Genomic DNA, 17,980 nt, shown 5'->3' with positions numbered 1-17,980 from the left:
CAGGGACAATTGCGTAGTTAAGTTTTGGGGAAGTCAAAAATTATATGCAGATTTTTAACCGTGTATGTCCTCTAACCCCTGAGTTGTTTAAGGGTCAACTGTATTACCAATGTATTCAAGTGTTTAAACTCAAATCCTTTTTATGGTTGAAGAACTAAATATTATAAAATGGTTTACCATATGTGGGATGGTTTATTTTATGTGTCAACCATAGGGTGCCTATGTATTTGGTTAAACATTATTCTGGATGTATCTGTAAGGGTTTTTTTTTTCTTCTTCTTCTGATCATTCATATTTTTTAAATATTAATTTCAGATATACAGTACAATGACTAGACATATATGTAATTTGTGAAGTGACCCCCCTCAATTACTCTAGCACCTATGTGGCACTATACACAGCTATTATGATAATAATGACTAAATTCCCTATCCTGTACTCTAAGGTCAGTGTGTGACAGTTTTGAAAATACTAATTTGTACTTCATCCCTTCACCTTTTTCCACCCCAACCCTCATCCCCTCTGGCTATCACCAGTTTGTTCTCTGTATCCGAGTTTGTTTTTGTTTCGTTTGTTACTTTCTTTTGTTCCTTAGATTCCGCATGTAAGTGAAATCATAGGGTATTTACCTTTCTCATTGTGAGGGCGGTCCTGAATTATATTAACATTTGAATAGGTAGACTAAGTAAAACAGATGATCCCCTCCAACATTTGAGAACCTTATCCAATTCATTGAAGGCCGCAGGAGAACGAAAATTCTGAGTAAGAGAGAATTCTTTCTCTCTCTGCCTTTCTTTGAGCTGGGATGTGGGTATTTTCCTGCCTTTGGAGGACATGGACTCAGTCTAAAACCTAGAACATTGGGTCTCCTAGTTCCCAGGTCTCCAAACTCAGACTGGAATTTACACCATTAACCTTTCTGTTTCTCAGACTTTCAGACTGGGACTGTGTATACACCATCAAGCTCTCCCAAGGCTTCAGCTTGCTGCAGATCTTGGGACTTCTCAGTTTCCATAATTACGTGAGCCAATTATTTATAATAAATCTTTATATGTAAGTTTACTTCACATCAATAGAAACAATGACAAGTAAGTCATAGCACATATACTAAAATTCTGTGTTTTATTTTATTTTTCACTTTCCTAAGCATCTTTAAAAAGATAAGAGTATAATTGTCTTCCAGAGAGACAGTTTGTCTTCAACAGGAAAAAAAGGCATGGATTCCCACATGGTGATTTCATAACTAAAAAAACAATTGAGTTCACTCTGATGTCCTCTGTTTGCTAGAAGAATCTTATTGCCAATATCAAGACACTTAAAAAAAAATCCTTATTATTTTTCTTATCCAATTCCGGTCACAGGTTTTTCTATACAGAGATGCTTGCTTGAATGCTTTATACAACATTCCAGGTCATCTGGTTCATTTCTTTCTTGACAACAAATTACCACAAACTTGAAGTCTTAAAATAATAGAAATGTATTCTCTCACAGTTATAGCAGCTAGCAGTCAGAATTTAAGGTCTTGGCAAGGTTGGCTCTTTCAGGAGGATGTGAAGAAGCCCTTTCCATGCCTGTCTCCTAGATTCCAGTGGCTTCCAGCAACCCTTGGCATTCTTTGGCTTGGGGTTACATCACTCCAATCTCTGCCTCCATCTTTCTGCAGCACACTTCTCTATGTCTCTGAGTGTATCAAATATCCTTCTCTTTTCTCTTATATGAACACCATTCATTAGATTTAGAGCTCATGAGACATCCAGGATGATCTCATGTTAAGATTCTTAAATTATGTCCACAAAGACTCCATTTCCAAATAAGGCCACACTCATGTACTGGAAATTAGAACTTGGACATATTTCTTGGGAAGCTACATTCAATTTATTACAATGCCTAATTATTTTTTGAGATTGCTGTTCATGAACATGTGACAAAAGAGAAGTTGAAATTATAATAGAATGCTAATCAGAGAAAGGACCTCTGCTTTTGGCAAAAATGGAGTAATAAATAGATACCAGGTTAATCCTTCCACATTAAAAAAAAATTAATGAGCAAAATATATGAAACACTGGACCACATGTAGGACAGGCAGGACTGTAATCTCTGTCAAAGTGCAAACAAATAGTCGAGTTCTATAATTGTCTGATTTTATTGCTTGGATAGACTTTGCAGGCTGTAGTTCAGTAAGAGGGGACACAAAAAGAGCCCGAAGTCTTCGTTAGTTGAACAGACAGAGGTGAGAATTTGGGAAGTTCAAGGCAGGTAAAATACATGGGTAAGGAGAGACAGACAGACAGACAGATAGACAGAGACAGACGGACAGAAATATCCAGAAACCTAGAGACCCAGAGATATACAGTGGGTTTCTGATATCTTTAGTTGACTAAATTATCGGCCCATGCGTGGGTAAAAAATAGAGACTGGGCAAAAAAAACCATGGGAAAGGAAAGAAACAGGTAGAAAAAAAAAATCCCCCAAATGATCCAAAGCTTGGAGGATTTTGTGTTTACCACAGCCAGAGTAAACGACAACAAGAACAGCAATAAGATACCTCATAATATAAAAGGCATCTGAGTACTCGAGTACTCAGAGGGGTAATGCATAGTGGTGGGAGAAATTAGCACTAAGTATTGCTTTGATTCTACCTAACACAACTAATGATTAAGCCCAGAAAGGCTCTGTACTGGGTCTTAGAACAAAGCTCAAAAATGCATAAAGAAAAATATTTAGCATTCAACAGCATAAAATTCACAATACTTGGCATCCAAACAAAAATAATTTGATATACAAAAAAGAGAACCCAAACTATGAGGAGAAAAATCAATTTATAGAAATGTTCTCAGAAATGACATAGATGATATACTAGATAATGACATTAAAACTAATTATAAATATACTTTATGTATTCAAGAAGATAGAGGAAAGCATAGCATATTAAGAGGAGATATAGACGAGACCAAAAGAAAGACCCAAATAAAACTTCTAGTAATAAACATGTCTAAGATGAAAGAATATACTGAATGGTTAATTGTATATTGGACACTTGAGAAGAAACACTTGTGAACTTAAAGACAGAACAATAGACATTATTCAAAATGAAACATAGAGAATAAAACAGTAAACAGAGAATCAATGAGATATGAGAAAAATTCAAGCAGACTAATATATGTATAATTAGAGTTCTAGAGGAAGGGGAAAAGGTGAGGTATTAGAGCAAGTTTAAAATCAAAATGGAACATTAATAGAGAAGAACACAAACCAATGAAATAGAAGAGAATAAAAAGAGAGAGAAAACACAAGGAAACCTAGAGCTAATTTGTTGACCGGATCAAGAAAATTGATAAACTTTTAGCTAGAATGTACAGAAAAAGAAAGAGAACAAATTACCAACATAAATAAATACCAATACATATGCTACGGATATGAAAGGGAGACTAAAGAACTATTATAAACAATATTGTGCCAATAATTTCTACAATGTACATGAAATGATCAAGTTACCTAAAAGGCATAAATCAGAGAAGCTTATTCAAAAGAACTAGATAACCTGAATCACTCTTCATTGTTTTGTAAATGAGGTCTACATAGCTTCACTTTTGAATTCTACCAAACATTTAAAGAATATTAATTTTTAACAAACTTTTTAGAGCCAGTACTGTTCTGATATTATAAACTCATGAACACAAAAGCAAAAATTTTTAGAAAACTTTCAGAAAATTAAATTCAAGAATATACAAAATGAATAACACATCACGACCAAATGTAATTAAACCACTTAATAAATAGTTAATGTATGATTCAGTGAATTACTAAGAACCTGTTTCTAAAGAATCATGGGTTAATGAATTTTGGATTGTAACTTTAAGATGTTCTTTGGGGTTCAAGGCAAAAAAGGCATTTTGTTTGTTTTTGCTTCTATGCCCTACACTGCGCTTGGTTCTTGAGATATAAAGTGCATAAAACAACTATTCTTAAGGAGTTCACAGCAAGTAATTTAACTGTCACATATAAAACCAATATAATTCTCAAATATTTTGGAAGAAAGGGAGATAAAAGAGCCTTTTCTGTTGGAAAAAATTATTGGTGGTGGGTTTCATAAATCAAAATTTTGTGGTATGTGTAAACGATAGATTTATAAACTAATTATGAATGATATGAGTGACTTAGAAACAGTACTTACAAATACCTTGTTGGTAAGAGAAAAGAAAATATGGAGTCAGCATTTTAGCAGGATTTATTAGGTTCTTCAGAAAATCATATGGAATGCTTTAATAAGTTAGGCTCCACCCAAAAAACTATTCTCACTTTCCTCTCCAGCTCATGTCCAGTGATTTATTTCATTAGGTCTTCTTGGAAAATCTCCATTTGGAAGTTGGAATTCTTGTTTGTTTTTATGGGATCTTGTCAAGATGAATTGTGTTAGAGATTTTATTACTGGAGAAAGAATTAATTATTCTGTAGGATCTGAAGTGAAAACAGACTTGGCCACTGACTCCTGGAGATGATTCAACATATAGAAGTTAAGTGGTTTGAGTCAAAAGAAAGAGTATGATGCCTAGTTATTGTTATTTTTTTTTTTTGCCAAAAATTCCATTTAAAAAGATTGATTTTATGCATCTCATTTTTTTCTCCTAAAAAAATAAAAACCTTTATAAAATTAAATGTATACCTGTTCTTTTATTTCCTCTCTTTTTCTAGAAGTAGAGACAGAATATTCTTTACTTTTCTAATAACCTAGTTCTTTGAAATCTTTTAAATATCAAGGTGTAAATCACAATACAAAAAAATTCAGAGTATAAGTGTGATAAAAATCACCAAGAGTACTTGTAAAAACTGAAAATTCATACTTTCCAGACTCAGAGATTATAATCCATTAGGTTGTCAAAGGAAACCCAGGAATATACATTTTTTTCCAACATGTAGAAAATGGAAGTAATCTAGTTTAAGCAGTTTAATACTTTATAGCCTCTCAAAAGAGAATACTATAGGATGAATATGGACTCAAAGGGTACCTAAGAATTCTTAATTACACTATCAATTTAAAATAGACATCACACACTTAAATATAACAATTCCAAATGTTAATCATTTTTATTTTAGTTGTTATTTTGAATACATACACATTCTTTCTTCCGCTGGGGAAAATAATTGAGAGTGAATTATAACTGTTTTATATCAGTAAAAATAGTTCTAAGGTGGCTCTAAGATGAAAGAAATCAGATAGAAAACGATGCTATTATATGAGTCTATTTATATAAAATTTTAGAATCGGTAAAAGTAATCTAGGATGATTGAAAACACATCACTAGTGCCCTGGGACTTGGGAGTTAACTACAAAAGGGCAAAAGAAACTTTTGGGGTTGCCGGAAAAGTTCTGTATCTAGATTTTAGTGGTGTTTATATGAATATGTGTATTTGCAGAAGCTCATAGCACTGTCCACTTAAAATAGGAGATTTTTATTGGCTGCAAAGAATACCTCATTAAGGTTGATTAAAATAGGCTATCACATATTTGTGAGTTTTTTTTTTTAAATGAGGCCAAATTTTTGAAAAAAACTTTTCTAGGCAGCTCACAGACTCTCCAACAGGACCATAAAATTGGCGGCTCCACGGTCAGGGAGGCTAGAACAGCAAGTTTCCAGCTTCTACCTTATGTAGGTGGAACTCTTCAGTTAGAAAATGTCCCAACTTGGTCTTGATCTTGTCGTGTGTGTGTGTGTGTGTGTGTGTGCGCGCGCGCGCGTGTGCATGCTATTTTCGAAATTTTAAAAAGTTCTAAAAAGGACAAAGAAGAAAATAACATTCATACATATTCTCTTTACCTAGACTTACTTTACCATTTAGACATATGCTTCTGAGTTTTTTTTTGCTGTTGATTCTTTAACTCATATTAAAGAACACATATGTGATGTCACTGCCATAAAAATTAGAATATAACAGATAATGCTCAAGTTCACCTTGACCCTGGCATCACCATTTTGAGCTCATTTATCCTCACTAAGGCAAACATTATTATGAGTTTGGTGTATACATCTTTCTAATCTTTTGCATACGTATGCATGTATAGAAAAATATATATTACATTGATTTTTAAAAATTGACCTTAACGGTGTCATATTCTGCACATGATTCTACAACTTGCATTTTTCATTCAATGTGGTTTTCAACTAGACCAATATCGATACACAAAGTTCTAGTAGTCAGCATCTCTAAATACAAATAAATCTGTACAACAGAAATTAAAGATTTGATAGCTTAAGGGAAATGCTGTACCATTAAATTTTTAAAATTCACCATAAATTAGAATTTTTGTTATGATAGTAGGAAGTTCCCATAATCTGAATGCCAGCTTCATTGGGTTACTGTTTTCATACTTAAGACTGTCATCTCCATATGCGGAGACAGAAAGCAAGGCCAGAAAAGGTTAAACACAAGAATTTGACAATGCTAGACAAGGAAAAATAAAACTTCAAAACTTCAAGAGAGAGAGAGAGATGAACTTCTTCAAGTGAGCAAAGAAAGTGGAGATTTGGCAATTGCTTGTTTAGACAAACTCTACATAGTATGTTGTTTGATAACCATTTTGAAAAAGCTTGCGGCCCCTCCCCCCACATTACTCTTATTAACACTCTAGTCATTACATGGTAGCAGAAACTGCATTCTGTTAGTAAGGTTTTTTTTTTTTTATTTGTTTTCTGCAATTGCTTTACTTCATATTTAGAATTTTGCAAACAAATTGGCAATATCAACTAAAGAATAGTTAAATGCTATCAATATGAAATTTTAAAATATATTTAAATGAGAGAAATAGCTTTCGTGCCATGTCAATTTATTCAAAGTTATCAAAATAATTAATAATCATTTTAGGTTAAAATTAAAATGAGTTTTTGTAAATGTTACAATCAAATATTTATTTATACTAGCAATTTAAGAATTAAATAGGGACTCCAGTATCATTTTTAAATAGTACTCTTGTAGAAGAATAATAAATATTTGTTTGGATGGGGTGATGGTGAGGACAGTCGCCCTTACAAGGTGTCTTCCATCTATAGACACATTTTTTTCTCCTCATCAACACATAATAGTAATAGCTAAGAATTATGTAATATTTGCTAAGTGTCAGATGCTTATAAACATACTTTACAGATTTTAATTATTTTGAACTTAACAATAACCATGTGAGATAGATATCATTATCCACAGCTTACAGATGAGGAATCTAATACAGGGAGCTCAGAAACTTATCCGAAGTGATACAATTATGATGAAGCAGAGGTGGGATTTAAACACATAGAGGTTCACACCAGAGTGCATACACTCAAGCAGAATGCTATTCTCTCTCTTCTGTGCAGCAAAGTAGTGTCCTGTCAGGTGGGATGAGTGAAACTTACACTTCACCAGGGGTTCTATTATTTTGAGAGTTTGGGAACCATTGTGATAAACATTGTACTAGCAGTTTCATTTCAATTCCCTTAAAGAAAACTATCATGCCTGCCATTTTCTATTGCCTAGTGGCAACCACCAGGGAAAACAAGAAAAGAACCTCCAGTTAAAAGAGACATTTTAGAAAAGTATATTTCAGAAAAAAAAGACATATGTAATATGTATTATATATATGTTTGTTTTTTTTGTTTTCTTATGCCTATAGCACCTGTAGGTGGTCTCGTAAGTGGTCTCCCATCCAAGAACTAACCAGGCCTGACCCTGCTTAGCTTCCGAGATAAGATAGGATTGGGCGTGTTCAGGTTTGCATGACTGTAGACTCTATATATGTTTTTATAATAATATATTATATATATATGTTTTTTGGATATATAATAACATGTAATTGAATATATAATAATTATATAATATATATGTTTTTTGGATATGTATATAGACTACCAAAGGAGTGTTTGTTCTTTTGAAATGCTCTCTATGGTAAGCTAGAACCTCACTTTAGCAACTCTAGAATTTCCCCCCAAATTTGGCATAGTACATACACATATGTGTGTGTTTATATGTACTTGTAATATGTATGTATATTTATTATACATGTACTCTCAATGAGGGGAAATTTTTGTTCTCTGAAGATGGATTTTATCTGGAGATAATCAAAAGCATTTTGAGTTAAGATAGATAAGTGACATAGAATCAAGCAGTATTAATTTGAAGTGAAAAACAAGTTTGGGTTAAAAATGATAAAATGGCCTTTTTAACATTCAGTTACCAACACTGACAGCAAAGGGTCCACATATATTTGGAATCTACTTCCATTATAAGGTAACTCTTCTCCCACCACCCCTCCTACCTTTCTCTGCCTCTTCATTAATGAGTTAATATGTTGAGAACTTGACATACACAAAATTCTTTGTATGTAAACGCCACACTATTTTCTAGTTTATGCAACATGAAGTACATATTGTGGTAAAAGGAACACCCCCAGATGTAATGTGGTAAGAATGCAGACATTTTAGTCACCCAGTAAAGTCCTACCTTCATAAATGGTTCAAACATAGAATTTTTCACATTCATATTTGATTGAAACTCAGTTTTATTTCATTCTCACATTTGTGAAAAAAATTCATTTATCCACTCCAAGATGCATTGAGATCCATTTGCTGTGTGGAAATGAACTGTTTTTAGCACAATCTGTCTAGTGTTCAGTAGAGGCATTTTCTTATCCACTGGTGCCATCTGCTGGCTGTGTGATTGTTAGATTTTAGAAAAAGCACTGCATAGCACTCCAGTCAAGATGATGACAAATGCAAATATCATTAACAGGTAGTTTCGTAGACCCTAAATAATAAAAAATGAATAACTGTAATTAAAAATACCTGACTCAAATATGCAAAAAGCACAGATTTTAATAATTACTAGGTACCTAATTAACCATCTGCTTTGGCCACCTATGTACTTTTTTTTTTTTTTTTGCTATTCTTCCAAGTAATCACCAGATTTCCTTAAGAACCCACAAGAGCCTTAATAATTTACTCACTCAGTAAATACATGTGGGCTCCCACATATGTATCAGCATATGCTGGAGTTAAAATGGGGAGCAAAATATGCTCTTATTCTGCTAATTGTCTAATATGAGAGAAAGAAAATAAAATAAATACAGAAAAGAATGTTGCAAAGTGAGAGGAGTGTTAATAAGCAAGCAACAGTAGTTGTTTCTGAGTGTGTTACAAAAGCATCTTAACAAAGTGGTTTGGAGGGTGGGAAGTTGAGCTTCTAACCATAAGTATCAATGAATTGGGCAGGGAAAGAGGGCAGTAGGTAGAAATTCCAGGTAGAAGGAATTTTATGTGCAAAGCACAATACTTGTCAGGGGCAGAAAGAGGGTCTGGTATGACTATAGCAATGGCAGTTAAAAGGAGCAAGATGAGGCTGAGGGCTATGGGCCCGAGAATACAGGGATTCAATAGAGCATATTCTATTTCAAGGTTTTATTTTTCTAAGAGATGGAAAGACACTAAAGGAATGGGCAGCAGGATGTGGTGAAAAGATAGAACTTGCATTTTTTAAAGCCCACACTTTATTGCAGATGGTGAATAGATTAGAGGAGGCCAGAATGGATGCAAGGAGATCTGTAAGGAGACTACAGTCCTCCTGGGGAGAGATGATGAAGTGCAGATGAATAGAGAGATAGAGATCAACCTAAAGGGTGAAGAAAGACAGAGAGACTAAGTTTAGCCTGCCCATTTATGTATGGGTGCACTGGTCACAAAGACGGGGACCACTGAGGATCTCTTTCTAATGAAGCCAGTCCCTCTTTAGATTAACAAAGAAATATCTTCCTGTGTTAAGTAGAAATATTTTATTTTCTGCATGTTCTCTCTCTAGGGGTACAGATAGATCAACTGTCATCTCTCCCACAAGATAAACGCTCAAACATTAAAAAGTAACTGTCTTATACCCCTGGAGCATTTTTTTTTTCCTGGTCAATATTTAGCTCCTTTGACCATATATTTTTTCTTTTAATATGGAGTGATTTCAAGCTCCTTCACTGCCCTGGCTGTTTCCCTCTAAATGATTGCCAGGTTATCTAGATCCCTTTTAAAATATAAATCCCGATACCCTAACAGAAGGTTGAAACATCACAAAGTAAAAGAGGATTAGTACCTCTGTAATTTTAGATTATGTGATAAGCTCTCCTGACAGTCAAATCATATAATGTTATTATTAGTTCTTATTAAGATTAATGCCAATTAATACATGGCCAAAATAATAAAATGCATATTGCCTTTTTTCAACTTAATAAAGATTTGGTTTACTTTGCTTCTGTCTGATGACCATTGAGAGCTCTCTGTAAATTGAGTTGGGGCCAGGTGTGTTGTCTGATTTACTGTGAGCATCAGTATTACTAGAAGCCACTCTAATACAGGTTCTACGAGTGAAAGATGGCACCATAAAGCCTTGCCAAGTACAGAGCAACACGCAGACGTGTACATACACGCAGACACACATACATGTATACACACTCAAAGCCTGCATTGAGGTTTCAAGATTCTCTGACATCTTTTTCTTCGTTTTAAAGAAAGTAACTTTGACCTAGCTGTCAGTATTCATGTGTCGTGGCACTCAATAAATACTTGTTCAAAGGATGAATAAAGTCAGGTGATTTCTAAATATACTTTAAATAATAACTGCTGTTATTACCTAAATAATAAAAAAAACAATACATGAGGTCTCAGTTGTCAGCATTTTACAATCCAATTATATGAATACTTTGCTAAGCTCTGTATTGTATTGTCTATGTAGACAGAAGAATAACATTCTCAGGGAGTAAAATGTTTTTCCCCTTCAAGGTTAAGAATCTGCCTAAACTGCTTAATCTCCTAAAGAAAAAAACTGATTATATTTGGGCAATACCAATAGTTTTCCTTTGTCAAAGGTGAATGTTGAAGCTGATATTCTCCCCAAAGCAAAAAATGTTTTAGCTTCAATTTTCAAAACAGCTGAGATAAAAATCATCTCATTTTTTATCCGGGGGTAGCTACTGACTTAGAAATTGTCGTGGTAATGATCCCCTGCACTGGTATCAATGTAGACATGCTGACCAAAGTGCTGCTAAAAATATAGTGGATATCTAGCTTAAAATAGCTAAATATAAATTATGAAACTAATTTCCCCAAGAGGAACAGATACCAGATATAAAAGAACATCAGAAATGCAAAGCATCCAACTAGAGCACTGATGGCATTAAAACAAAATAAAATCATTAAATTCTTTCACACAAAAAGTGCTTGGATCTCAGCTTAAGTCCTTATGCAGTGGGGTGTAGAATTTTAAAAATGTATCTTCAAGGACTGCTTTAAGACAAAACTTATAGGACCTAAAAGTCATAATGATAAATGTTTCGCCTTTGTTTTCCTCTAGGGTTTTATGTTGTTTCTAAGAAAAAGAATGTTTAGAAACGCTGATTGGATTTTGGGTTCAGTGTTTTCTTGACAATTATTTCTTAAACTAGCTGGCGTGTATAGTATTTAAAATATTCCTTTAACTCAGTTGTCAAAAGATACTTACGCATCTACATTGAATGATAAGTATCACTGGCCACTCATTTAGTTTTGTTTGTAAGTAGGTTTGTAAGATTTTTTAACTCTAGAAAGATCAGCAAAACTCACTCTTTGCTTTCAGCTTAGCCCTCTCTCTCTTTATTTTTTACATACATACCTGTCCAAACTTTAGCACTCACTCTGAAAATTCCAGATAGAATTCCATTGAGATCTTATAGGGATCACACTGAATATAATTGGAGAGAACTGCCTAGTAACAATAGTGAGTTTTTCCATCAGGAATATGCTGAGTCTTTTAATTTGTTCTGATTTAATGTCCTTTCACAAACTTTTATAGTAAAGTAAAAGATTCCATAAATCTACCATATTCCTTATTATTTTCTTATATTTTTATAATCTTCACAGGTATTCATAGCATTGATTTTATTCTATTTAATTGGTAATCGGCATATTGGAAAGGTCTTAATTTTATATTTATCCTATATTTCAGCACCTTTTGGATCTCAAAATGTTCAACTGGTTTTCTTAAATTTTTTAAAAAGATAATGTTATATGCAAATGACAACTTTCTCATTTCTTTTCCTATATGTATCCTCTTATTTCTTAATTCAATCTTACCACACTGGCTAGGATCTTCAGAAAATACTGAATAATGCCAGTGATGGAGAAATTGACTTTCGACTTATAGAAAACCTTTTTTTTTTTTCAGTTTTACTGAGGAATAATTGATAGAGAACTCCTATGTTTCATCTTAGTTACATATTTGGTATTGTTGTTTGATAGACATCTTGTATCAACTAAAGCTTCTTCCTATCAGTAACTTTACTAAGAGGTTATTTTCTTAATTAAAAGCTGGTTTTTAGTTATAGTAAATGCCTTTCGACTATATATCATTACATAGTTTTTTTCTATTTCTTTAATATAATAATCTACATAAATTTACACTTTATAAACTATCAGTACATTTCTAAATTAAGCCCTACTTGATCATGGCTTATCATTCTTAAAAGTTCCTCCTCTGGTCTGAGCTGCCTTTTTAAAAGTGTCTTGAAATAATTCCTTTGTCTTTTAGTATCTTTTTAGAGGACTCTGAGGTATTAGAACTAGGCTCAATGTTTAGAGATTCTCTCAAGGGAGTTCTTGTATCTAGGAAAGAGGATTTTAAATTCAATATCATTATTACTGTATTAGTGAGCAGAATAATTTTCAAATGCTTTACAATAAATCTATTCTTATTTGTACTTCTTTATACCAGTAATTGCAAATTAGCTCTGGTCACTTACCTATGATTTTCTAAGGCTTCGGCACAATATACTGAACACTATTCAATTCTTAAATAGAAATCTTTATCCTTTGTGAGGCAGATGAAACATTTGCAAAAAGATTTACAATGTTTTCTGGGCATAAAATTATTTTTTGTGTGTGGAAAGTAACCCTAACTAAAATAAATGAGAAACATGTGCATAAAAGTAACTTATGGGTCTATAAATGTTTTGAGTTGTCTTGTATATTAAAAAAAATTAAGATCATGGTCCAAATATACTCTAAACAAATTTATTTCATATTATCAAATTATGGCTTTCTAAATCAAAACATTTCATTCAGAATGAATGAAAAAAATGATTTTTTAAGTCTAAAATTGAATAATCATTTTAAGGATTCGCCATGGATGCAGTTCACTTTATAGTTCCAGAGACCGGCCACATCAGTTCTTCATAGAACCGAGAATTATTTACTATTAACAGCTGCACATTAAGGCAGAAAATGTCGATGATGCCTTGGCAGTATCTCTGTATGGTATTGTTCTTAGTACATACAAACTATTACAAAACATTATTCACATATACTCCTCAACTGAAGACTTTTTCTACAAATAAAGGTAAATGGAAAAAATTCTAAAACAATTTTTAATGAAAACAAACAGACACACATGTGCACGCACAGACACAGACACAGGCGCACACACACAGACACACACACACACACACACGCACGCCCTAAAACTATTTGATGAATGAAATTTTAAATTGCCATCAATTACACTTGAAAGAGAAGAGGTAGTAGTCACCTGTTACCATACTGTTTTCCTATAAAGTTGCTGGTTTGATACAAAGGCCTTTGGGAGGCAGGAAAAACAGAAAAATCTATTCCCAAATTCCATTTTCTTTAGGATATTTTAACCTTTGAGATTAAAAAAAAAAAGTTTTTCTTGTTAATCTATCACGTTTTACACAAAATAAAATTTCCCTCTATCATATTTTATTGGATTATTTCACTAAATTGCTTAAGGAAATGTAAAGTCAACTGAAGCATTTTTCCACTGGGAGCTGGGGTGGAGAGAAACATGCTTCATAATCACTATTATGTCTTTAGTATTTTCTTTCCTAGTTAAGGATGATAATATTTTGGACATCTGACCTGTCAAATATATTCATGTGTTTTCTATCCTGGGTTTAGGAGTCACATGCCATTTTTAGAAGATAACACTTAGCATTAAGTACCCTTCTTACATGGATCTGTACCTGTTTTCCAACCCTGCCCTTTTCTGTACATACCTGTATTTCCTTAAATATGAAGACACTCCACATTGCAGCTACAAATCCTGGACCCTTAAAAAAAAATAAGAACTTTAATTAAATTGGTTATCTTTCTGTGGCTGTACTCCATGTAAATATAGTAAGTTGGAGAGCTAATCCAATAGCTTTATATTATAAAAACAATATAATAATATTGTCTGGAAAAACTATTCATAATCTCAACCCCAACACAAAAGTAAAGTAACGTTAGGTAAAAAATGATGACTTTTTTTCTTTATGTATGGTTTTCATTTTTATAATTTTGATGATGCTATAGTATTTTGTGCCATAGAATGCTTTTCTTTAATGTGATCTATTTGTAATAAAATATTTCAACAAGCAAATAGTTTATTTTTATTTTTTTAGTGAACTAGTTTCTTATGGTACTAGAAATGGGATTAATAGGAAAAAAGTGTATGAACAAGTTGACAACTTTTTCTGTTATGAGATAATCTCAAAACTGAAGAAATTTTAGTATATTCTTTTGGACTGACAAATAATGTGCATATGGAAGAAATTTTTAAAATTAAAAAAAAAAACTGATACAGCTGTCCGGTAATCAACTATGTTTTACATTAAACTCTAATGAGCATGAAGATGATATAATGGGAAGAGAGAAAAACCACGTAAGGAAAAATAAACAGTGGGTTCGTAAACAGGAAACAAAGACAAGGATGAAATAATATAAGATTAAAGGAAATGAGAAGATAGGAGATAGGGAAAAGAGGTGATTCCACAATTTGAAAACTTTAAACTATTAAAGTTTATTATTATTATTATTATTTTATTTTTTTGCTGAGAAGGGAAGAAATGGGAGTTTGGATTAATCATGGTTTTTGTGGAGAAGGTGCATTGTATTAGCATTTTTATGATTCCTTTTCAAGCCCTGAATAAACTCTGGAAGAGTTTCAAATAAACAATTCCAACATGTTTTTTCCCCCTCCACTACTCCAACTGTCTACATGAGTGGCTCAACAAAGTTTGACTCCACTCCTGGCATATAAGAAAAGCAATAAAAATATATTACCCTCTGTTTATCAGCATCTGGAAAAGTCCACATCAAAAGAACCAGAAAAATAGGTCAAAGGAACTATCTTTTATCAATGACGTAAGGTCCTAAGCCTCAAAATCCAAACCAAACAAGAAGCATCTGGGGTTTTTAGGGAAATCCATACTGACTTTGGACAAGATGGGAGAAAACAATAGAGTAGAGGATATCATATTAAAGTTACCGTGCCAATTGCTCAAGGATTTTATTGTTTTTAATTTGGAAATTCATTTCATTTTAGAGTACGTGGTAGAAGAAAATACCAAAGGTATCACTGACTTTTGAGGCTTTGTGGCTGATTATTTTCTACATATTAGTTTAGACAGTGCCTAAAGGTTATTGAAAGAAGTAATGTGGTTATAGGAATGGGCGCTTTGCTAAAAGTAATGTAAGCATAAGTCAAAGTGTGTACAGACTCTTTATTCAGGCAAGGGAAGGCCAAGTAGGAAGGATATCTTAGACAAGAGATATACTATTATGACAATTGGGATATTTTTCTTTTGTAAATTCATACAAATTACATGTTTGTAAATCAGCTATTGAAAACAAGGTGAGCTTGAGCTATGCAGAGCAGCCAAACCTTCTGGATAAGGTGATTCAGATTTTAGACTACAGAGAATATTTGGAAAAGAGGAGATAAGCCTTTTCTTGTGCTATGTGGGGTCTGTTTTTCTTTTCTCTTTCTTCTTCCTTCCTTCCTGCCTTCCTGCCTTCCTGCCTGCCTGCTTGCCTACCTTCCTTTATTTCTTTCTTTGCTTTCTATTTGAATGCTGTTTGCCAATAAACAATATAGATGCTGCCTTCAAGGAATTCACAGTCTAGTCACCAACAGATACATAACAATGGAAATATATGTACCTGGGAAGAAAAATGTACTTTTTTGATAAAATAAGATTGAACATATTCATAATTGGTGAAGCTGGGTGATGAGTATATCTGAAATTTTCCATTCAAAAAAGTTAGAAAAAAAATCTAGCTCTACCACAATAAAATAAAAAGGAATGTAAAATCTTTGAGGGTAGGCACTGAATCTTTTCTGCATCTGGATAAGGTTGTCTTAAATAAAATAAAAGTGAAACCAAGCAAGAGCCTAGTGGCAATAAGGACTTATTTCACCATCTCTCAGACATAACCTGTCCTTCTCACATAGCAATCCCCAAGCAGCAAAGGAAGCTATATCTGGTGGGTGGGAAGCCTTTGCTTAAATCACTGTGGTTCAAGAATATCCTTTTGACAGGCAAGGTTCCAAAAGCTTCAGTGATCACTTCCACTGACCCTCTGCCCACACCCCACCTACCTCAGCAATTCATTTCCACTGAATTAGGCTTTAATATTTTGCCTGGAGTCTTTATCACAATTTAATACAAGAAGCAGTGGTTAGAAAAAACATCTGTCTACTATAAAATTTTTCTAAAGAATATTGTTTATTGTTGTTCAATGTCCCTTGTAAAAGGCCTCACATGATAATTCCGTTAAAAATTTAAATGCTAGGAAATAAGTCGTCTTTGCAGATAAAATGTTATCAGTTAAAAATAATTAGCTACCTCACTGTATTAACCTCTTTTGAAAGTACAAAGAAAAACTTAATGTTTAATCACATAATTACCCTTTGTGCTATTTGCTTCCTTTCTCATTTTTATTATAGTTTTGATTTTTTATTTAGATTTTTCTTGTGTGACTCAATCGTATCTATGCACTTTATATAAAATTACTTCAAACCCTTTTTGGAAAACCCCAATTTGTTGAAGAATATAACATTTGTAGTCCTAGTTGACGAGCATATCATAGTGTATACTTTTATCTGTAAATTACTTTTAAGCATTTAGCTGGTAGGCTTTACACCCCATTTCCTATTATATTTTCCTGTGTTATATTGTCACTTCTGGCATTAAATATCCCTGAAATGATGAGAAATAAACTCCTTTATGGAAATAATTTGGGTCCTTTGACATTCCAAAGATGAGAACTTAAACCTGAAAAAATTCCTTATAATTTGATTTTAATAACATTTTCCCTCAGCAAAGATTAAGAATGTCAAAATGTACATTTTTTAAATTAAAAAAATATTATTTGAATTTAGTTGTAATTTAAAGCTATTTTATGAACACAGTAGAACTGTCAAAAATATACTGTTTGAAACCCAGAATTTATGGTATAATTTAAATGTGTTTCAAACTTTTATACAATGTGTTTTAGACTAGACAATCAATTTTTTAAAAATCAATTTTTTGTAAATTTGCACGGGTATGCTGCCAAAATGTTTCAGGCAAATTTTATTTATGATGATTTAAGAAACAGGGGATGCAGGCGAACAACTGTTCAGCAACCTAAAATATCTAGAGTAGACATAAGACCTCAACATTAAAACAATATTAAAATAATTAATTCCTGTGTATATATGTCAGTCCTAGTACCATGATGAACCTGAAACAACTCCAGATTGGATTCTATACTGACAGCAAACAATAGCACCGTGTACTGGAAACTCTTCTTAGAAGCCTTGAGATTTTCACTAGCTTTGTCATTTCAGACAATGCTGTTGGCTATTGCCTCAATTTTCTCATTTTCAAAATGGGGACAGCCCTATCAAACTTGATCTACCCATGTGAAAGGGAATATTTTTGTTTTCCTGTTAAGTATATGCTACATAACTGCACCTAAAAAATGTCAGATAAAGTAAATTGTATCATGTAATAAATGGCACTATCTAGAGACAATACTTTGCATTTAGCATTTTCTAAAAAACTTTCTTTAAAATACTGAAGTGCTATATGAAGAGGAATATAAGTACTTTCTATCTTACAAGGGTGTCATGAGATTCGAGTGTGATAACATATGCGAAAACTTTTTTTTATTTATAA

The 17,980-nt window shown here is 32.9% G+C and overlaps 1 protein-coding gene across 1 annotated transcript in view; it reads right to left on the bottom strand.

Annotated features, from left to right (window-relative positions):
- Positions 1-8,688: 8,688 nt before the first annotated feature.
- TMEM144 (transmembrane protein 144) overlaps positions 8,689-17,980 on the bottom strand; it is a 28,354-nt gene continuing 19,062 nt past the window's right edge. The window contains exons 10-11 of the mRNA XM_016138684.2: positions 14,051-14,104; positions 8,689-8,772 (exon numbers count right to left, since the gene is read on the bottom strand). Coding sequence (XP_015994170.2) covers positions 8,689-8,772; positions 14,051-14,104 — 138 coding nt within the window. The remainder of the gene's footprint in view (positions 8,773-14,050; positions 14,105-17,980) is intronic.

Source organism: Rousettus aegyptiacus, unplaced genomic scaffold, assembly GCF_014176215.1.
Source record: "Rousettus aegyptiacus isolate mRouAeg1 unplaced genomic scaffold, mRouAeg1.p scaffold_m13_p_16, whole genome shotgun sequence".
Classification (NCBI taxonomy): domain Eukaryota; kingdom Metazoa; phylum Chordata; class Mammalia; order Chiroptera; family Pteropodidae; genus Rousettus; species Rousettus aegyptiacus.
Note: the sequence above shows the minus strand (reverse complement) of the source record. Positions and strands in the feature narration are given on the sequence as shown.